The sequence below is a fragment of the Ornithorhynchus anatinus genome, chromosome 2 (genome assembly GCF_004115215.2).
Source record: "Ornithorhynchus anatinus isolate Pmale09 chromosome 2, mOrnAna1.pri.v4, whole genome shotgun sequence".
Lineage (NCBI taxonomy): Eukaryota > Metazoa > Chordata > Mammalia > Monotremata > Ornithorhynchidae > Ornithorhynchus > Ornithorhynchus anatinus.
This window is the reverse complement of record NC_041729.1, coordinates 62,162,048-62,180,101: the sequence shown is the minus strand read 5'-3', so window position 1 is coordinate 62,180,101 and position 18,054 is coordinate 62,162,048. Positions and strand designations below refer to the sequence as shown.

Genomic DNA, 18,054 nt, shown 5'->3' with positions numbered 1-18,054 from the left:
CCTTTCCTCTCCGACTCTCCCCTCATGTAGACAACACCTTCCCTGTCTCACAAACTCATAACAGCATTATCCTCTGCTCATCTCTGTCATTCAACCAACATATTCAGTTTGTCACCAAATCCCGTCGATTCACAGCACTTATGTGCTAATCTGTAATTTATTTATTTATTAATTAGTATCTGCCTCTTCTCTCTGGGCTGCAAATTCCTTGTGGGCAGGGAATTTTCTACCAACTCTTGTAAGCGTTCAGTAAAATACCATTGATCAATTCTACCTTCATATCTCTAGAATCCATCCTTTCCTCTCCATCCCAACTGTTATCACACTGACCCAAGCACTTATAATAATAACAATAATTTTGGTATTTGTTAAGTGCTTACTTTGTGCAGAGCACTGTTCTAAGCGCTGGGGTAGATGCAGGGTAATCAGGTTGTCCCACGTGAGGCTCACAGTCTTAATCCCTATTTAAAGATGAGGTAACTGAGGCCCAGAGAAGTTAAGTGACTTGCCCACAGTCACATAGCTGACAAGTGGCAGAGTCAGGATTCAAACTCATGACCTCTGACTCGCCCGTGCTCTTTCCACTGAGCCACGCTGCTTCTCTGGCCTTGTTTACTGCATCAGCCTCCTTGCTAATCTCCCTGCTTCCTTTCTTTCCCACTCCAGTCCTTACTTCACTCTGCTGCCCGGCTCTTTTTCTAAAAAACTATTCAGTCCACATCTCCATTGTGGTTCAGTGGAAAGAGCCCGGGCTGGGAGCCAGAGGCCATGGGTTCTAATCCCGACTCCACCACTTGTCAGCTGTGTGACTTTGGGCAGGTCACTTCACTTGTCTGGGCCTGTTACCTCATCTGTAAAATGGGGATGAAGACTGTGAGCCCCACGTGAGACAACCTGATCACCTTGTATCTCTCCCAGCACTTCGATTAGACTGTAAGCCCGACACTGGGTAGAGATTGTCTCCATCTGTTGCCGAATTGTATATTCCAAGCGCTTAGTACAGTGCTCTGCACATACATACCACTGAATGAATTTCCCCACTCAAGAACCTCCAGTGCTTGCCCATCCACCTCGGTATCAAAAAGAAACTTCTTCCCATCGTCTTTAAAGGAATCCAGCAGCTCACCTCGTCCTAACTCACCTCAGTGACCTACTACGATCCAGCCCGTCCATTTCGCTCCTTTGGCGGCAGTTTGCTCACTGTGCTTCAGTCCCGACTATCTCGCCCTTAGTCCCTGGTTTAGAACTTCCTACCCTTTCATAAATGATCACCACCACTTTGGGGTGTGGGTCTTAAGCACAGGAATTGGGACTTCTGGGTGGGAGTGTGAGGATGCGGGATGAGTGGGGAGAGCCGCAGGTGGGCACAAGTGAATGGGAAACTTAGAGTGTACTTTCCCAAGAGCACAGCACAGTGCTCTGTACACAATAAGCGCTTAATAAATATGACTGAAGGAAGGAATTCATGAATGAAACAACCTGAACGGGGAACAGGACTGTTGCTCCTCCTTGAACACGGAGACGCCACTGTTCAACAGAGCAACCCACCCCGCCTCGCCCTCAGCCTTCTCTTCTCCAGGCTAAAAGCCCCCAACCCTGCCTTCAGCCCTCCCTGGCTCCATCCCCAGGCTTCCAAGTCCCGCCGCCGTCCTGCTTCCAATCTTGGCGGGGGCTCGTCCGTCTCCCGCCGCCGGCCCTGGCAAATGGGGGCCGGCAGGAGGTGGGGAACATAACCTGGGGGTCGGTGAACCCCCTCCCTGAGGGTGCCTTCCTCCTCCTGCCCTGAGCTCTGGGACAAGCACACGGCGCCGGGGCTGGCGGGGAAAGGCAGGGGGCGTCGCCCTATTCATATTGACTTTATTCCCAAAATCCCAGGGCTGAGGCTGGGCCGGGGCTGGGCCGGGGCCGGAGGGGGGCCGGAGCGGAGCCAGAGCGGGGCCGCTCGCTGAGCCAGGTCCGGCGGGCGACGACCTTCACAACTCACAACCTTCCACCCAAAACGCCAGATCCTTGCCCTCGCAGTTGGTCTTCCAGGCAGACCTGTGAGGAGGGGCAAGAAAGCCGGCTAGGGGGACGTCCGGTGGGGCCCGGGCGGGGTCGGGGCCAGGACGCTGCCCAGCGCTGCCCGCTCCTGCCCGATCCCGAGCGGGGACCACGGACCCCCGACACTCACCCAAACACCTGCTCCCGCTCATCCCCCCCATTCCTTTCCCTGGGTCTCCCCTGCCTCCTCCCCTGTCCTCCCCTCTGCTCCGTCACCGCACAGTGCAGGGCAGCAGCCGCAGGAGAGGGAGGGGGCGTCGGGCTGGTCCCCCTGACCCGAGGGGCCCAGTCCCCCTCTCAAGCCCCTCTCTCTCCCCTCAGCCCTCTCCGCCCTGCCACACCCCCGACCCCTGTCTGGCCCCTGGCGGCCCTGCTCCCATCCCACAGTGGTCTGCCCATCCTGGTCCCCCATGGCCAGAGCCCCTTTCCCCAGGCCCCCTGGCCCCTCACCACGCTTCCAGGCCCCTGTGCGTCTGCACGATCTTCATGGCGCAGACGATGTCGTCTTTGATGTTGGCGGTCAGCAGGTCTGGTAGGGGGAAAGGGTGGCAGCATTAAGGGGCTGGCGAAGGGTGCGGGGGAGGGGAGTGGGGGGCGAAGGCGTGTCCTGGGGGCGTGTCCTGGGGGCGCAGACACCCACCCCCAGGAGGGCCCTAACCCCAAGGGTGGCCTGCGGCTCTGATAGAGAAGACGAGAGGGTCAGCCTGGGATTAGCGCTAGGGCAGGTTTTGGTGTGAGGGGTCACCTCCAAGCTAGGGCCAGGGGTCACCTCCGAGTTAGGGCCAAGGGTCACCCAGATGCCCATCTCCTGTTCATCTCTGGCAAACCTACAACCCAGGCCTCATCCTTACCTCTCCTATGTCCTCTCTCTTACCTGGAATTCCCTCCCCATTCGTACCTGACAGACCACCACTCTCCCCAACCCTTTTGAAATCACATCTCCTCCCAGAGACCATCCCTAAACCCTCTTTTCCCCATCTTATGTCACTCCATACTGCAGGTCCAGACATTCCCTGTCACCTAAGCCATTGGGGACACTCACACCTATCCATACCCTTACACTCATTGTCCCCTCCCTGTTGCATATTTTATTGTCTGTCTCCCTGACTAGACTGGCAGCGCCTTGAGACCAAGGGATTGTGTCTGCTAATGCTTTTGAACGCTAATAATAATAAAAATAATAATAATTGTGGTTTTTTTTAAATTTGCTTTGTGCCAAGCACTGCACTAAGTGCTGAGATGTGGGAACTGAGCCATAAAGAAGTGACTTGCCCTAGGTCATACAACAGGTACATGGCAGAGCCTGCGTTAGCACTCAGAGTGCTCGGTCCAGTGCTCTGCCCACAGGGGGCTCTCAGGCTGCACTATTGCTGGATTGTCCCATAGCCCCCTAGGGTGCTCTGGGGGCCCAGGCAGCAGAGGCGGGTTAGGGGTGCAGTACCACTGCAGTGCAGGTGGCACCGGTTGGCACCAGGGTCCTGGTAACCCAGGCACCACAGGCGGCTGTTGATCTGAAAGATGCCATTGTTGGTGCTTCCGTCGATCTCGTAGTCCTCCAGGCCAGAGTCGAAGCCGCTCTCGTAGTATGCTAAGCACACCCCTGCGGAGAGAGGTAGGGGATGGGACTGGGCTGGGCCAGGCCAGGCAGAGGCTGGACTGGGCTGCCGCAGGGGGGCTCCAGGCAGGGGGATTCAGGGGACGAGGATGGAAAGGGAGGAGGGGAAGGAAGGAGGACAAAGGATCTACTGCCCCAGAGGGGTGATATAATGGCCCCTGTGGGAGGTCAGAACAGGAAGAGGAAGCAGTGGGAGTCCACAACAGCCCTGACAGCCCCAATAGGCCCCGTGGGCTGCCCCCACACAGTCTCACCCTTTGGCCAGGTCTCTCACTTCCGTTCTGGGCTCCTCCGCCCTCTGGAGAACTTGTGACATGTCACAGTCACCCAGGGCAGTGCTCTGCACACAGTACAGGTGCTCTGCACATAGAAAGCACTCGGCATAGTGCTCTGCATATGGTAGGTTCCCAGTCCAGTGCTCTGCACTCAGTAGGTGCCCAATACAGTTCTCTGTAGATGGTAGGTGCCCAGTAGAGTGCTTAACTGATGTTGCTGTTACTGGCATTACATGAAAAGCAACAGGGAGTTGGAAGAGAGAGAGGCTGATGGGTGGTGTGAAGGGAGACTGGAGAGAGAAGAAGAGGGCATCCCCCGTTCTCCCAAGCCTCTCTGGCACTGACTGTGCACCACCTTGTGTTGGACACTCTGCCGATATCTGAGGAATGTGGAGACACAGACCCAGACTCAGGAAGGGGATGCTTCGGGTTCCAGTGAGGGCGGCCCAGAACAGGAATTTCCCAGAGGGGTGGGGAGACTAAACTTTCAGCTCAGCTTGGGAATGCTGAGAGTTGGGAAGTGAGGAGGAAGGTAGGAGGGATGGTCCAGGTCAGGAAGAAGGTTGAGATGCAGATGCCCATCCAGGACAGGCAGGAGGTCTTGGCTGGGGACTCAGGACTGGGAGCATGATGGGGAATGGCCCTCATGACTGGAATGTGTAGGAGGGGAGGGTCCCAGCAGACAGAGAACACTGGGATCAAGGGGAAAGATCCCTCTGGATCATTCAGGAGAGAGCAGAGCCCTTGCCTGTCCTGGGTGGACTGAACCAGATAGCCCCCCACCCCATGGCTCTCTGATGGGCAGACTCCTGGAGTCTTTGTGGGAGCACCGCCCAGGGGTCCAGCTCATTTGAAGGGCTGGGATGGTGGGGAAAGGGAGGGACCCACGTTGATGCCTTACAGTCAGCCACTTGGTAGCCTCGGTAGCCTCCCAGCCCGGCTTCCTGCAGGGTGCGGGCCAGCTCGCAGCGACTATAGATCTTGGCCTCACTGGTGGCAAACAGGCAACCGGCCCAGAGGAGCAGCACGGGCACCACACTCCAGGGAGTCAGCACCAGGCCCAGGGCCCTGAGCTCAGAGCCTTGGGGGACGGGGACGGCCAGGGCCCTCATGCCAGAGGGCCGCCCGGCTCACCTTGGGCTCGGAAAGTGGAGGGAGGAGGCTGGCTGCTGATCCTACTCTCCTCTGGCCCTTCTAATCCTAACACCCTCAGCCCCAGGATGGGGGAGCCCAGTGAGGGGCAGGGTGAACAGTGCTGGCTAGGCCCAGGGAATCAGCGGAGGTGGGGAAGTGGGAGGTGGAGCTGGTCACTCCAGAGAGCTGCCAGTCAGTGGGTGAGCAGATCAAGAGTGCTGCAGCCCAGGACTCACACCCACACTCCTCCTGGGCTCGACACCTCCACATTCCGCGTTGCCAGGGGCGACCTGTGCTGGGGAGGGGAGCAGCCACAGTGTTCCAACCTCACCTCTTCGGCCTTGTGACATCACCGCCTGGAACAGTCTGGCTGTCCCTCCTGCCAGCCAGGTCCCCTTCCCTGCAGTTTGGCCCTAAATGCTGGCAGGACAAACTCCTAGAGAGGGCTGGTGACGATGCCCACTGGGAGCCGGGCACTAAGGCACAAAGCCGCTGGCTTTGTCTTCAGAGGCTTGAGTGGGAGAGAAAAGATGCCTAGGCATTGGGAAGATGCTGGGGACTGGGCTAATTGGCTGAGGAGCATCCAGGGAGCTGATGATTGACTGAGGGGGGATCCAGGTAGCTGATTGGCCGAGGAGTGATCTGGCAGGTTCTGGATGCTAGATGCCCCCAAACCACATGCCTGACCATCCCAAAGAGACTATGCAGGCCAGCTCTGGGGTGAGGCAGGTTATGGGCCCCCCTGGGGTCAGTAGCAGCCCTGCCCCAGGCCGGAGTCCACACAGGTGACCAGACCAGAGACGTCCCTCAGCAAGGGAAGGCTGGTCAATCACACCCACCCTAATGAGCACAAATGGGTTGGGCAATCACCAAAGCCTGGTTAAGTGGGAGGGTCCAGAGGGAGCAGAAGGGAGGGAGCAAGGGCAGGGTGAAGAGGGGAGCGGGAGACCCAAGCCCCAAATAAGGGAGAAGGGTGGGAGTTTGTACCGGACTGTGGGGGGGGGGGGCACACCAGCTGAGCCTCAAGGCAGAAAATGGGAAGCAAATTCCCTGGAGAGCCCATCCCTCTCCTGGAATGTCACCCCAAGAGCCCCAGGGTACTCCCCACAATGGGGTAGGTGGTGGGGAGCCCCCACTTCTTCCCCTGACCCACAGGAACTTGGGAACCCACCTCCGAAAACAAAAACTCTGAGCCATTGGCTTTAGAGCACTCCATCACCTTACCTCTTCCTACCTCACCTCCCTACTTTCCTCCTACAATTCAGCCTGCACATTTCGTACCTCTAATGCTAACCTTCTCACTGTATCTCCATCTCGTCTACTTTGCCACTGACCACATCTTCCCTCTGGCCTGGAACCACCTCCTTCCTCAAATCCTTTAATTATTCTCCCTCTCTACAAAGCCTTATTGAAGGCACATCTCCAAGAGGCCTTCCCTGATTAAGCCCCCCTTTCCTCTTCTCCCACTCCCTTCTGCATCACCCTGATTTACTTCCTGTATTCATCCCCCCGCCAGCCCCACAGCATTTATGTACAGATCTGTAATTTATTTATTTATATTAATGTCTTTCACCTGCCCTCTAGACTTTTAATTCGTTGTGGGCTGACAATGTGTCTGTTGATTGTTACATTGTACTCTCCCAAGTGCAGTTCTCTGCACACAGTAAGCACTCAGTAAAATACAATTGAAGGAATGAACCCCCTCCCCTCTCTCCCTGCCTACTCCCCGTTCCCTGGGCAGGGCAAGAACCTGCCAGATGGTGGCCAGGGAAGGAAGCAGGGATTTGAGTAGAGAAGGTCATGCATAAACCATTCTCTTTGCTGCCCATGGACGGTCCTGGGTCCGGAATGGGCTTCCTCTGCCCAGCCGGCTGAACTGATGGTTAGAGGGGGGTGGTGGTCACAGACGCTGAGTGGTAGCATTGGCGGTTAGAGACATAGAGGGAGGGCAGTGGCAGGCAGACACATGGAGGGAGGGTAGTGGTGAGCAGAGATGAAGAGAGAGGGCAGGGGAAGGCAAAGCCATGAGGGGAAGGTGCCTATGGCTTTGTTGGTCACCGTTTACTTCCCAGTAAGCAAGGCCATATTCCCTCACATTGATGACTCCATGGGTCCCAGCAGGGGAAAGTCACCCTTCCAGCCTGTATCCTGGCCACCCTTGGCCACCCACTGGCTATCTCCCCTTTTCCTAGTTCAGTCCGGTGTGGAACCTGACTCAGGCCCATCTTCCTGTGAACCCCAGGCCTCTGCCTGCCCTCACCAGGCATCTGTGCTGCCTAGATTGTCTACCATGATCTTGGCACAGGTGTTGTCACTGCTGAGGCCTGTGTCCAGCAGATCTGCAGGGAATCAATCCATCAATCAGTTGTATTTATTGAGTACTGACTGTATGCAGAGCACTGCACTAAGTATTTGGGAGAATAAACGCAACAATATAACAGACACATTCCCTGCCCAAGGTGAGCTAACAGTCTAGAGGGGGAGGCAGATATTAATATACATACATACACTATGGATAATTTCATAAGTACTATGGGGCTGGGAGGGAGGGGATGAATAAAGGGAGCAAGTCAGGGTGATGCAGAAGGGAGTGGAAAAAAAGGAAAAGAAGGTTTAGTTAGGGAAGGCCTTTTAGAGGAGACGGACCTTCAGTAAGGCTTTGAAGGAGAGGAGAGTAATAATAATAATGATGATGATGACCATCATCATATTTGTTAAGTGCTTACTATGTGCCAGGCACTGGACTAAGCGATTGTCAGATTCATTCATTCATTCATTCATTCATTCATTCAGTGGTATTTAAGAATATGATGCTGGAGATACTGGAGAAGCAGCGTGGCTTAGTGGAAAAAGCATGGGCTTGGGAGTCAGAGGATGTGGGCTCTAATTCATTCATTCATTCATTCATTCAATCGCATTTATTGAGTGCTTACTGTGTGCAGAGCACTGTACTAAGTGTTTGGAATGTACAATTCGGCAACAGATACAGTCCCTGCCTAACAAAGGGCTCACAGTCTAAAAGGGGGAGACAAACAGCAAAAAAAAACAAGTAGTCAGGCATCAATACCATCAAAATAGATGAATAGAATCATAGATATATACACATCATTAATGAAATAGAGTAATAAATAATATATACAAATATACACAAGTGCTGTGGGGAGGGGAAGAGGGTAGAGCAGAGGGAGAGAGTAGGGGGAATGGGGAGGAGAGGAGAAGCAGAGGAAAAGGGAGGGTTCAGTCTGGGAAGGCCTCCTGGAGGAGGTGAGCTCTCAGTAGGGCTTCCAAGAGGGGAAGAGAGGTAGTTTGGTGGATGTGAGGAGGGAGGGCATTCCAGGTCAGTGGTAGGACGTGGGCCAGGGGTCGAGGGTGGGATAGGTGAGAACGAGGCACTGTGAGGAGGTTAGCGGCAGAGGAGTGGAGTGTACGGGGTGGGCTGTAGAAAGAAGGGAGGTGAGGTGGGAGGGGACAAGGTGATGGAGAGCTTGAAGCCAAGAGTGAGGAGTTTTTGCTTCGTGTGAAAGTTGATAAGTTTCTGAGGAGGAGAGTGACATGCTCAGAGCATGTCTATAGAAAGATAATCAATCCGGGCAGCGGAGTGAAGTATAGACTGAAGTGGGGAGAGGAGGATGGAAGATCAGAGAGGAGGCTGATTCAAAAATCCAGTCTCTGCCACTTGTCAGCTGTGTGTCCTTGGGCAAGTGACTTAACTTCTCTGAGCCTAGGTTTCCTCATCTGTAAAATGGGGATAAAGACTGTGAGCCCCACGTGGGACAACCTGATTACCTTGTATCTTCCCCAGTGTTTAGAACAGTGCTTGGCACATAGTAAACACTTAACAATGCCATAACAGTAATAATAATAATAATAATTATTATTATTAAGTGCTTACTTTGTGCAGAGCCCTGTATTAAGTGCTTGGAAAGTACAATACAGTAATAAAGAGAGACAATCCCTGCCCCAGTGGGCTTACAGCCTAGGTGGGGGGAGACAGACATGAAAACAAGTAAACAGGCATCAATATAAATAAATAGAATTATAGATGTATACATCTATATCTAAGTGCTGTGGGGCTAGGAGTTGGGGGGTGGGGGGGGAGAGCAAAGGGAGTGAGTTGAGGTGACGCGGAAGGGAAGGGGAGCGGAGGAAAGAAGGCTTAGTCTGGAAAGACCTCTTGGAGGAGGTGTGCCTTCAGTAGGGCTTTGAAGGGGGAAGAGTGAATGATGGATTGGAGGAGGGAGGGCATTCCAGGTCAGAGGTAGGATGTGGGCCAGGGGTCGGCGATGAGACAGGTGAGATGGAGGCACAGAAAGAAGGTTAGCACCAGAGGAGCGGAGTGTGTGGCATGGGATGTAGGAGAGAAGGGAGGTGAGGTAAGAAGGGGAAAGGTGATGGAGAGCTTTGAAGCCAATAGTGAGGATTTTTTGTTTGATATGGAGGTTGATATGATACAGATATGATATGATTCAGATATGATATGATACAGAGGTCGGATATGAAGAGAGAGGGAGTTTCAGGCCAGTGGCAAGAGGTTGGCATCAAGATAGGCCAGATTGAGGTACAGTGAGTAGGTTGGCATTAGTAGGAAAGTAGCGAGGAGAGGTAGGAGGGGGCAAGGTGATTGAGTGCTTTAAAGCCCATGGTAAGGAGTGTCTGTTTGACGAAAAGGTGGAAGGGCAACCACTGGAGGTTCCTGAGGAGTGGGGAAACATGTCCTGAGTGTTTTTATAGAAAAATGATCCTAGCAGCAGAGTGAAGTATGGACTCAACTGCAGTATGGGGAGAGACAGGAGGCAAAGGAGGCTGATACAATAATCAAAACAGGATGAGTATTTGAATTCACATGGTATTCATTCAATAGTATTTATTGAGCGCTTACTATGTGCAGAGCACTGTACTAAGCGCTTGGGATGAACAAGTCGGCAACAGATAGAGACAGTCCCTGCCGTTTGACGGGCTTACAGTCTAATCGGGGGAGACGGACAGACAAGAACAATGGCAATAAATAGCGTCAAGGGGAAGAACATCTCGTAAAAACAATGGCAACTAAATAGAATCAAGGCGATGTACAATTCATTAACAAAATAAATAGGGTAACGAAAATATATACAGTTGAGCGGACGAGTACAGTGCTGTGGGGATGGGAAGGGAGAGGTGGAGGAGCAGAGGGAAAAGGGGAAAATGAGGCTTTAGCTGCGGAGAGGTAAAGGGGGGATGGCAGAGGGAGTAGAGGGGGAAGAGGAGCTCAGTCTGGGAACGCCTCTTGGAGGAGGTGATTTTTAAGTAAGATTTTGAAGAAGGAAAGAGAATCAGTTTGGCGGAGGTGAGGAGGGAGGGCGTTCCAGGACCGCGGGAGGACGTGACCCAGGGGTCGACGGCGGGATAGGCGAGACCAAGGGACGGTGAGGAGGTGGGCGGCAGAGGAGCGGAGCGTGCGGGGTGGGCGGTAGAAAGAGAGAAGGGAGGAGAGGTAGGAAGGGGCAAGGTGATGGAGATCCTTGAAGCCTAGAGTGAGGAGTTTTTGTTTGGAGCGGAGGTCGATAGGCAACCACTGGAGCTGTTTAAGAAGGGGAGTGACATGCCCAGATCGTTTCTGCAGGAAGATGAGCCGGGCAGCAGAGTGAAGAATAGACCGGAGCGGGGCAAGAGAGGAGGAAGGGAGGTCCCTTTCCTGCCTTAACTCTGCCCTCTCCTCCGCCAGGCAAAGCTTCTTCTCCTCCCTCATCGACACCCATGCCCGTCACCCCTGCCGATTGTTCCGGACCTTTAACTCTCTCCTTAGGCCCCCTGTTCCTCCCCCTCCCCCATCTCTCACCCCCAATGATCTGGCCACCTATTTCCTCACGAAAATCAACACGATCAGGTCTGAGCTCCCCAAAGTCACCCCTCCGCCTCTCCCCTCCCCCCCAACAACCCCCTCCCCTACTTTCCCATCCTTCCCTGCAGTATCCTCAGAGGAGATCTCCTCCCTCCATGGTAGCAGTTAGGATGGACAGGAAAGGGCTGATTTTAACAATACTGTAAAGGTTGAACTGAATATGTGGGTTGAATGAGAGAGAAGAGTCAAGGATAATGCTAATAAAGGTTCTGAGGTTGTGAGAAACAGGAAGGATAGGAAAGTCAGGGGAAGGCTAGGGTTTGGGTGCTTTGATAAGGAGTTCTGCAGAGAGGGAGGGAGAGATCAGGGTTGGAGATATAGATTTGGGAATCATCTGCATAGAGGTAGTGTTTGAAGCCATATTGAGCAAATGAGTTCTCCAAGAGAATGGGTATAGATGGAGAATAGAAGGATAGGGCCAGGAGGAGGGGCTCTGAGGGGCAGAAGGGAGTGGTGTGGGGCATGGGCAGGAGGCTGGAGGGAGGGTGGATCCTACCCTGGCTGGCCATGTGGCAGTGTTTCTCAGACAAGCCTTCTCCGAGACTATACCACTTGTGACCCTGGATCTGGAAGTAGCCCAGGCTCCCATCAGGCAGCATGAACACAGCCTGGGTGTTGACCCCACTTCCACGGTGAGCCAGACACAGCCCTACAGAGTCACCAGCAGGGCTCCTCTGAGACACACAGGCCAAAAGGGACAAGGAGAGACACAGGGCAACAAGAGAGAGGGCTCAACACCTAGAGGAGAGGCAGAAAGTCAGGGCCAGGCAGGGCCAAATTGGGTTGGGCAGATGCTCATGGTCTCTGAGGCCCTACCGATTATTATTCTTGTCCTTATATTTGTTAAACACTTACTTTGTGCCAGGCACTGTACTAAGCACTGGGTAGATAGAAGATAATCAGGATGGACACAGTCCCTATACCATATGGGGCTCCCGGTCTAAGTAAGAGGGATTAGGACTGAATACCCATTGAAGAAATTGAGGCACAAAAATTAAGTGATTTACCCAAGGTCATACAGCAGGCAAGTCGTGAAGCCAGGATGAGAATCCAGGTCCTCTGACTCTCGGGACTAGGTTCTTTCCATTAGGCCGTGCTGCTTTCACACTGACTCCGAGGCTCAGACCACCTGAACCAGATCACGTGATTCTGATCACCCAGCCCAGGCCACCCGGTTCAGTCCACCGGGCTCAGACTACGTGACCCAGAACACTGTCCCCAAACCAGCCAGCTCAGACCTCTGGCTCCAGACTACCTGAACCGGACCACATTGCCCAGATCACAGGCCCCAGGATCTGGAGGGTTGGGCTGTGGGCAGGAAGGCAGATGACAGTCTGGGCTGGGGGTGGGGATAGTGGGCTATTCAGTCTGAAGGGGGAGGGCTCAGTGGGCTAGTCAATCTGAAGGAGGAGGGCTCAGGACCTGGACCTCCTCCCTGGCCATCTCCCCCTCTTCCTGCTCCCTTGCCCCCACCCCTTTACCCCTAGTGGCTGTTAGACCCCAGGTGGAATGGCCAAACCTTCCAGAAACATGTAGTCCGTTGGCCCTCCTTCCCTTGCCCCCCACCCAGCCCAACTCTGACCCTGCCGAGCAGCCTGGAAAGAGAAATCCGCAGGGGTCCCCAAGCCTGCCCGAGAGCCCCTCCCCCTCCTGCAGGAGCCCTACAAGATATGCACTTTAGCTTATGGCTGTGTCCCAACTTCAGCCCAGCCAAAGGTTCAATTCTGGAGTATTCTTCCTCTCTGTTCCCTCCACCCCCTATGATCCCAGAGGCTTCACCCCTCTTGGTAACCAGTGACCCTTGACCTAACCGGGGTCAAGGATCTCAAAACACAACCTAGTCTAGACCAGGAGAAGGAAGGACCTCAGCACAAATGAACTCCCTCCTCCCATTACCCTCACAGAGCCCTGCTGTTACTGGGAGAGAAACCCATGGGCAGGGGTAGCTGTCTGCATTAGTGACATTCCCCAATCCAAATCTACACTCCTGAGGTACCACCTCCCCACTGCCTGCTTGTGCCCTCAAGATGCTGCCTGGCTCCGCCTGTTTCCAGCTGCTCTGAACTTTCTGCCAAAGCTCTCATTCCTCCCCAGTAACACCCCTACCCTCACCACTTTCCTCTCCACCAAACCCCACTCCCTTGCCTCCCATCAATCCCGCACCTCCAGAGTCCCATCTTCCACTCCTGCACTTGGGCAGCTGAACATGCCAGAGGACATCCGGGCTCCAGGTCCACTTCGGCCACTTTCCTCTACACTGGAAGCTCCTTGGGGGCAGGAGAAGTGTCTACCAATGCTAATTGTATTGTCCTCTCTCAAGTGCTGAGTCCAGTGCTCTGCACAGAGTGAACATTCAATAAATACCACTGACTGATCTATTGCCTCCCTCACTCTGTCCTGCTCTCTCTACTGCTCCCCAACTCTTTTGATCCTTCCTCATGAGTCACCATGACCACAACACACAGCAACTGTTCCAAACGTTCAGCCGCCATCCCCCACAGGTTCCCAGGGCTCCCACTGCCTCCCAGAGCCAAGAGCCTGGGCCTGGGATTCATAGGATTTATGTTCTAATCCTGCCTCTGCCACTGGGTTGCTGCTTGGCCCTGGGCAAGTCACTTCATCTGTCTGGGCCTCCATTTCCTGATCTGAAAATGGGGTTAAGAGCCTTGCTCCCTAACCTCATCTATGAGCCAGACTATTATCTAACCCAGCACTTAGCACAGTGCTTACCACATAGTAAGCGCTTAATAAATTCCCCAGCTATTACAATCTCACCAACTACTTGGTTGGGAAAATTGACTCTCTGAGACATAAACTTCCCAAAGTCCACTGCCTGCTCATCACTCTAATGCCCTGTCATTTCTCTGCTCCTTCCCAGATGTTTCTCCTGAGGAGGCCTCCTGGCTTCTCTCTGCTGAATGATTTTTGTACAGTGCTTTAATTTCAAAAGTGCTCTCACATCACTAATCTCATTTTGGTCCTCATGGAACCTATGAGGTTAACAGAAATGTATTATTATCCCCATTTTACAGATGAAGAAACTGAGGTTCAGTGAAGTTACATAATTTGCTCAAGACCACACAGCAGGCTAGCAGTGTAAGTTCGACTGGGACTTAGGTGCCCCAGCTTCTAGACTGGTGTCTTCCCACTGCCTCCCCAACTCCTAACACTCTCCTGGTATCTCCTCTTGCTTCTTCATAACACTATCTCCCACTGTCCTCTCACTCTTTGCCTTCAAACCTACTCACAGCTCTCATCCTACAAACACCTTCTGTGATTTCCACTGCCCTCTCTGGCTAACACTCCATTCTCCCTGCTGCCACTCCTGTCCATGCTCCTTGAACAGGTTTTTTACTGTCTCCACCTTCTCTTCCCCTCCGCTCATCTGACTCCCCTGCAATCAGGATTCTGGCCCCTCCACTCTACTGAGACCTCCTCCTCCCCTCCCCGCCCAGCCCCTTGCCAACCAACCAACATGACCAATGAACCTTCTGGTATCCAGATCCAACTGGGTCCACTGTGCCCTAATCCTCGACTTCTCGACCACTTTCAGCACTGCAGGCCACTTCCTGCTCCTCCTCCTCCTCCTCCTCTGGACATTTTCAGGCTTTGGCTTTGCCAACACTAACTTGGTTCTTTCCCTGCATCACTGTGCTCCTTCTCTGTCACCTTCACCCCCTAACTGTAGCTGCCCCACGAGGCACTGTTTGGATTTCCTTAATCTTCTTCCTCTTTTCTCTCTCAGAGAACTCCTCTGCCTGCATGTCCCCAGCTACCCTCTCTACACAGAGGACTCCCCAAAATCTACCTCTGCAGCTCCAATCTCTCTCATAGACTATTCACTCCATCTGGGCAAGAAACGTGTCTATAAACCTCTATTGAATTGTACTTTCTCAAGCACTCAGTCCAGTGCTCTGCACATAGTAAACACTCAATCAATACCATTGATTGATTGGTTGATCCTTGGCATTATTCTTGGTCTGTGGGCCCCCTGGGGCTCTCATCCTTGGATTTTGTTCCCAGTGCTTGGTACATGGTAGGTGCTTAATGAGCACTGTTCCTCCTCCTCCTCCTTGTACTACTCCTCAAAGAGCTCCATGGGCTCATTTCCTCCAAGCTCAACCCCTTCCTTACCTTCCTTTTCTCCTTCTCTCTGCCCATTCTGATCCTCGGAGACTTCAACATCTACATGGATGTACCCAGTGACTCTTCTGCCACCTGCCTGCTATCGCTCCTCACTCTGCCAACCTCCTGCTCCACCACACCTCGCCCACTCACCAACTTGGTCACACCCTCGATCTCGTCATCTCCTACCGCTGCACTATCTCCTCCCTCACCAACTCTGAAATCCCTCTCTCAGACCATAACCTTCTCACCTGCCTCCTCTCTCACACTCTCTCCCCCTGCAAATCTGTACTACTCCCCCACAGAGACCTCGGCTCTCTTAATCCCATCCATCTCTCCAAAAGCATCTCTCCCCACCTTGCCCCCCGTCCTCTCTTCCCACTCTCGATGATCAGGTTACTGCTCTCAACTCCACCCTCTCTATTCATCTCAACTCTCTCTCCCCGCTTTCCCTCCGCCGCTTTCCCTCCACTAACCCACAGCCCTTGGTCATTGCCTCTGTCCGCTTCCTACGCTCTTATGCTCGAGCTGCTGAGTGCTGCTGGCGAAGGTCCAAGCACCAAGCCGACCTTATCTATTGCAAATTTATCCTTTCCTGCCTTAACTCTGCCTTCTCCTCCACCAGGCAAAACTTCTTTTCTTCCCTCATTGACACCCTTGCCTGTCACCCCTGACAATTGTTCCGGACCTTTAATTCTCTCCTCAGACCCCCTGTTCCTCCCCCTCCCCCATCCCTCAGCCCCAAAGATCTGGCCACCTACTTCATCACGAAAATTAATACTATCAGGTCTGATCTCCCCAAAGTCACCCCTCCCCCTTCTGCCTCCCTCCACCCAACCCTCTCCTCTACTTTCCCATCTTTCCCTGCAGTATCTTCAGAGGAGATCTCCTCACCTCTCGCAAGTGCCACCCCTTCCACCTGTGCTAAGGACCCCATTCCCACTCACCATATACAAACCATCGCCCCTTCCCTCCTCCCTCCTTAACCTCTATCTTTAACCACTCACTCTCCAATGACTTCTTCCCCTCTGCCTTCAAACATGCCCATGTCTCCCCCATCCTAAAAAAAACCCCTCTCGACCCCACTTCCCCTTCCATTTGTCACCCTATCTCCCTACTCTTCCTTTACAAGCTCCTAGAACGAGTCGTCCACACTCGCTGCCTAGAATTCCTTAACTTCAATTCTCTCCTGGACCCCCTCCAATCTGACTTCTGTCCCCTCCACTCTACCGAGACTGTTCTCTCAGAGGTCACCCATGACCTTCTTCTTGCCAAATCCAATGGCTCCTACTGTATCCTAATCCTCCTTGACCTCTCAGCTGCCTTTGACCCTGTCGACCATCCCCTTCTCCTCCACACCTTATCTCACTTGGGCTTCACGGACTCCGTCCTCGCCTGGTTCTCCTTCTATCTTTCTGGCCATTCATTCTCGGTCTCCTTTGCAGGCTCCTCCTCCCCGTCCCATCCTCTAACTGTAGGAGTTCCTCAAGGGTCAGTTCTTGGCCCTCTTCTGTTCTCCATCTACATTCACTCCCTTGGTAAACTCATTCGCTCTCGCGGCTTCAACTATCATCTCTATGCAGATGACAATTCAATCTACATCTCTGCCCTTGTCCTCTTCCCCTCCCTTCAGGCTCGTATCTCCTCCTGCCTCCAGGATGTCTCTACCTGGATGTCTGCCTGCCACCTAAAACTCAACGTGTCCAAAACTGAGCTCCTTATCTTCCCTCCCAAGCCCTGTCCTCTTCCTGACTTCCCTATCACTATGGATGGTACGATCATCCTTCCCGTCTCTCAAGCCTGCAAACTTGGTGTCATCCTTGACTCAGCTCTCTCATTCACCCCACACATCCAATCCGTCACCAAGACCTGCCACCTTTATAATATTGCCAAGATCCGCCCTTTCCTCTACGTCCAAACGGCTATCTTACTGGTACAGGCTCTTATAATATCCCAGCTAGATTATTGTGTCAGCCTTCTTTCTGATCTCCCTTCCTCCTGTCTCTCCCTGCTCCAGTCTATTCTTCATTCCGCTCCCCGGCTCATCTTCCTGCAGAAACACTCTGGTCATGTCACTCCCCTTCTTAAAAACCTCCAGTGGTTGCCTATCAACCTCTGCACGAAACAAAAACTTCTCACTCTAGGCTTCAAGGCTCTCCATCACCTTGCCCCCTCCTACCTCTCCTCCCTTCTCTCTTTCTACTTCCCACCCTGTAGGCTCCACTCCTCTGCCGCCCACTTCATCACCATCCCCCATTCTTGTTTATCCCACTGTCGACCCCTGGCCCACGTCCTCCCTCTGTCCTGGAATGTCCTCCCTCCTCACCTCCGCCAAACTAACTCTCTTCCCCTCTTCAAAGCCCTACTGAGAGCTCACTTCCTCCAACAGGCCTTCCCAGACTGAGCTTCCCCTTTTCCCTCTGCTCCCTTTCTGCTCCCCCTTCACCTCCCCTCAGCTAAGCCCCCTTTTCCCCCCTTTCCCTCTGCTCCTCCCACTCTCCCTTCCCCTTCCCTCAGCACTGTACTCGTCCGCTCATTTGTATATATTTTTATTACCCTATTTATATTGTTAATGAGATGTACATCCCCTTGATTCTATTTATTGCTATTGTTTTTGTCTGTCTCCCCCGATTAGATTGTAAGCCCGTCAATGGACAGGGATCGTCTCTATCTGTTGCCGAATTGTACATTCCAAGCGCTTAGTACAGTGTTCTCCACATAGTAAGCGCTCAATAAATACTATTGAATGAATGAATGAATTTACTGAACACTTACTGTGTGCAGAACACTGTACTAAATGCTTGGAAAGTACAATTCAGCAATAGAGACAATCCCTGCCCACACCAGGCTTACAGTCTAGAAAGGGGGAAAATAGACATCAAAACAAGTTAATGGTCATCAATATTAAATAAATAGAATTATAGATATATGCATATATACATAAGTGCTCTGGGGCAGGGGGGAGGGGAAGAACAAAGGGAGCA

General features: G+C 53.0%; 1 protein-coding gene across 1 annotated transcript; it reads right to left on the bottom strand.

Moving 5' to 3' along the window:
• Nucleotides 1-1,840: 1,840 nt before the first annotated feature.
• On the bottom strand, nt 1,841-5,362 carry LOC100089908 (sperm acrosome membrane-associated protein 3-like). The gene is made up of 4 exons (XM_029058094.2): nt 4,835-5,362; nt 3,485-3,643; nt 2,494-2,572; nt 1,841-2,040 (listed from the first exon to the last, which is right to left on the bottom strand). The coding sequence occupies exons 1-4, from the start codon at nt 5,043-5,045 to the stop codon at nt 1,974-1,976; spliced, it is 516 nt and encodes a 171-aa protein (XP_028913927.1). The 5' UTR covers nt 5,046-5,362; the 3' UTR covers nt 1,841-1,973.
• Between the last annotated feature and the right edge of the window lie 12,692 nt (nt 5,363-18,054).

Coding starts and splice junctions, on each gene's coding strand:
- LOC100089908 (XM_029058094.2), bottom strand. CDS start 5,045: ATGAGGGCCCTGGCCGTCCCCGTCCCCCAAGGCTCTGAGCTCAGGGCC. Junction 2,573..3,484: donor GTGCCACCTGCACTGCAGTG/GTACTGCACCCC, acceptor TCCCCCTACCAG/ACCTGCTGACCGCCAACATC. Junction 2,041..2,493: donor CACAGGGGCCTGGAAGCGTG/GTGAGGGGCCAG, acceptor CCCTCCTCACAG/GTCTGCCTGGAAGACCAACT.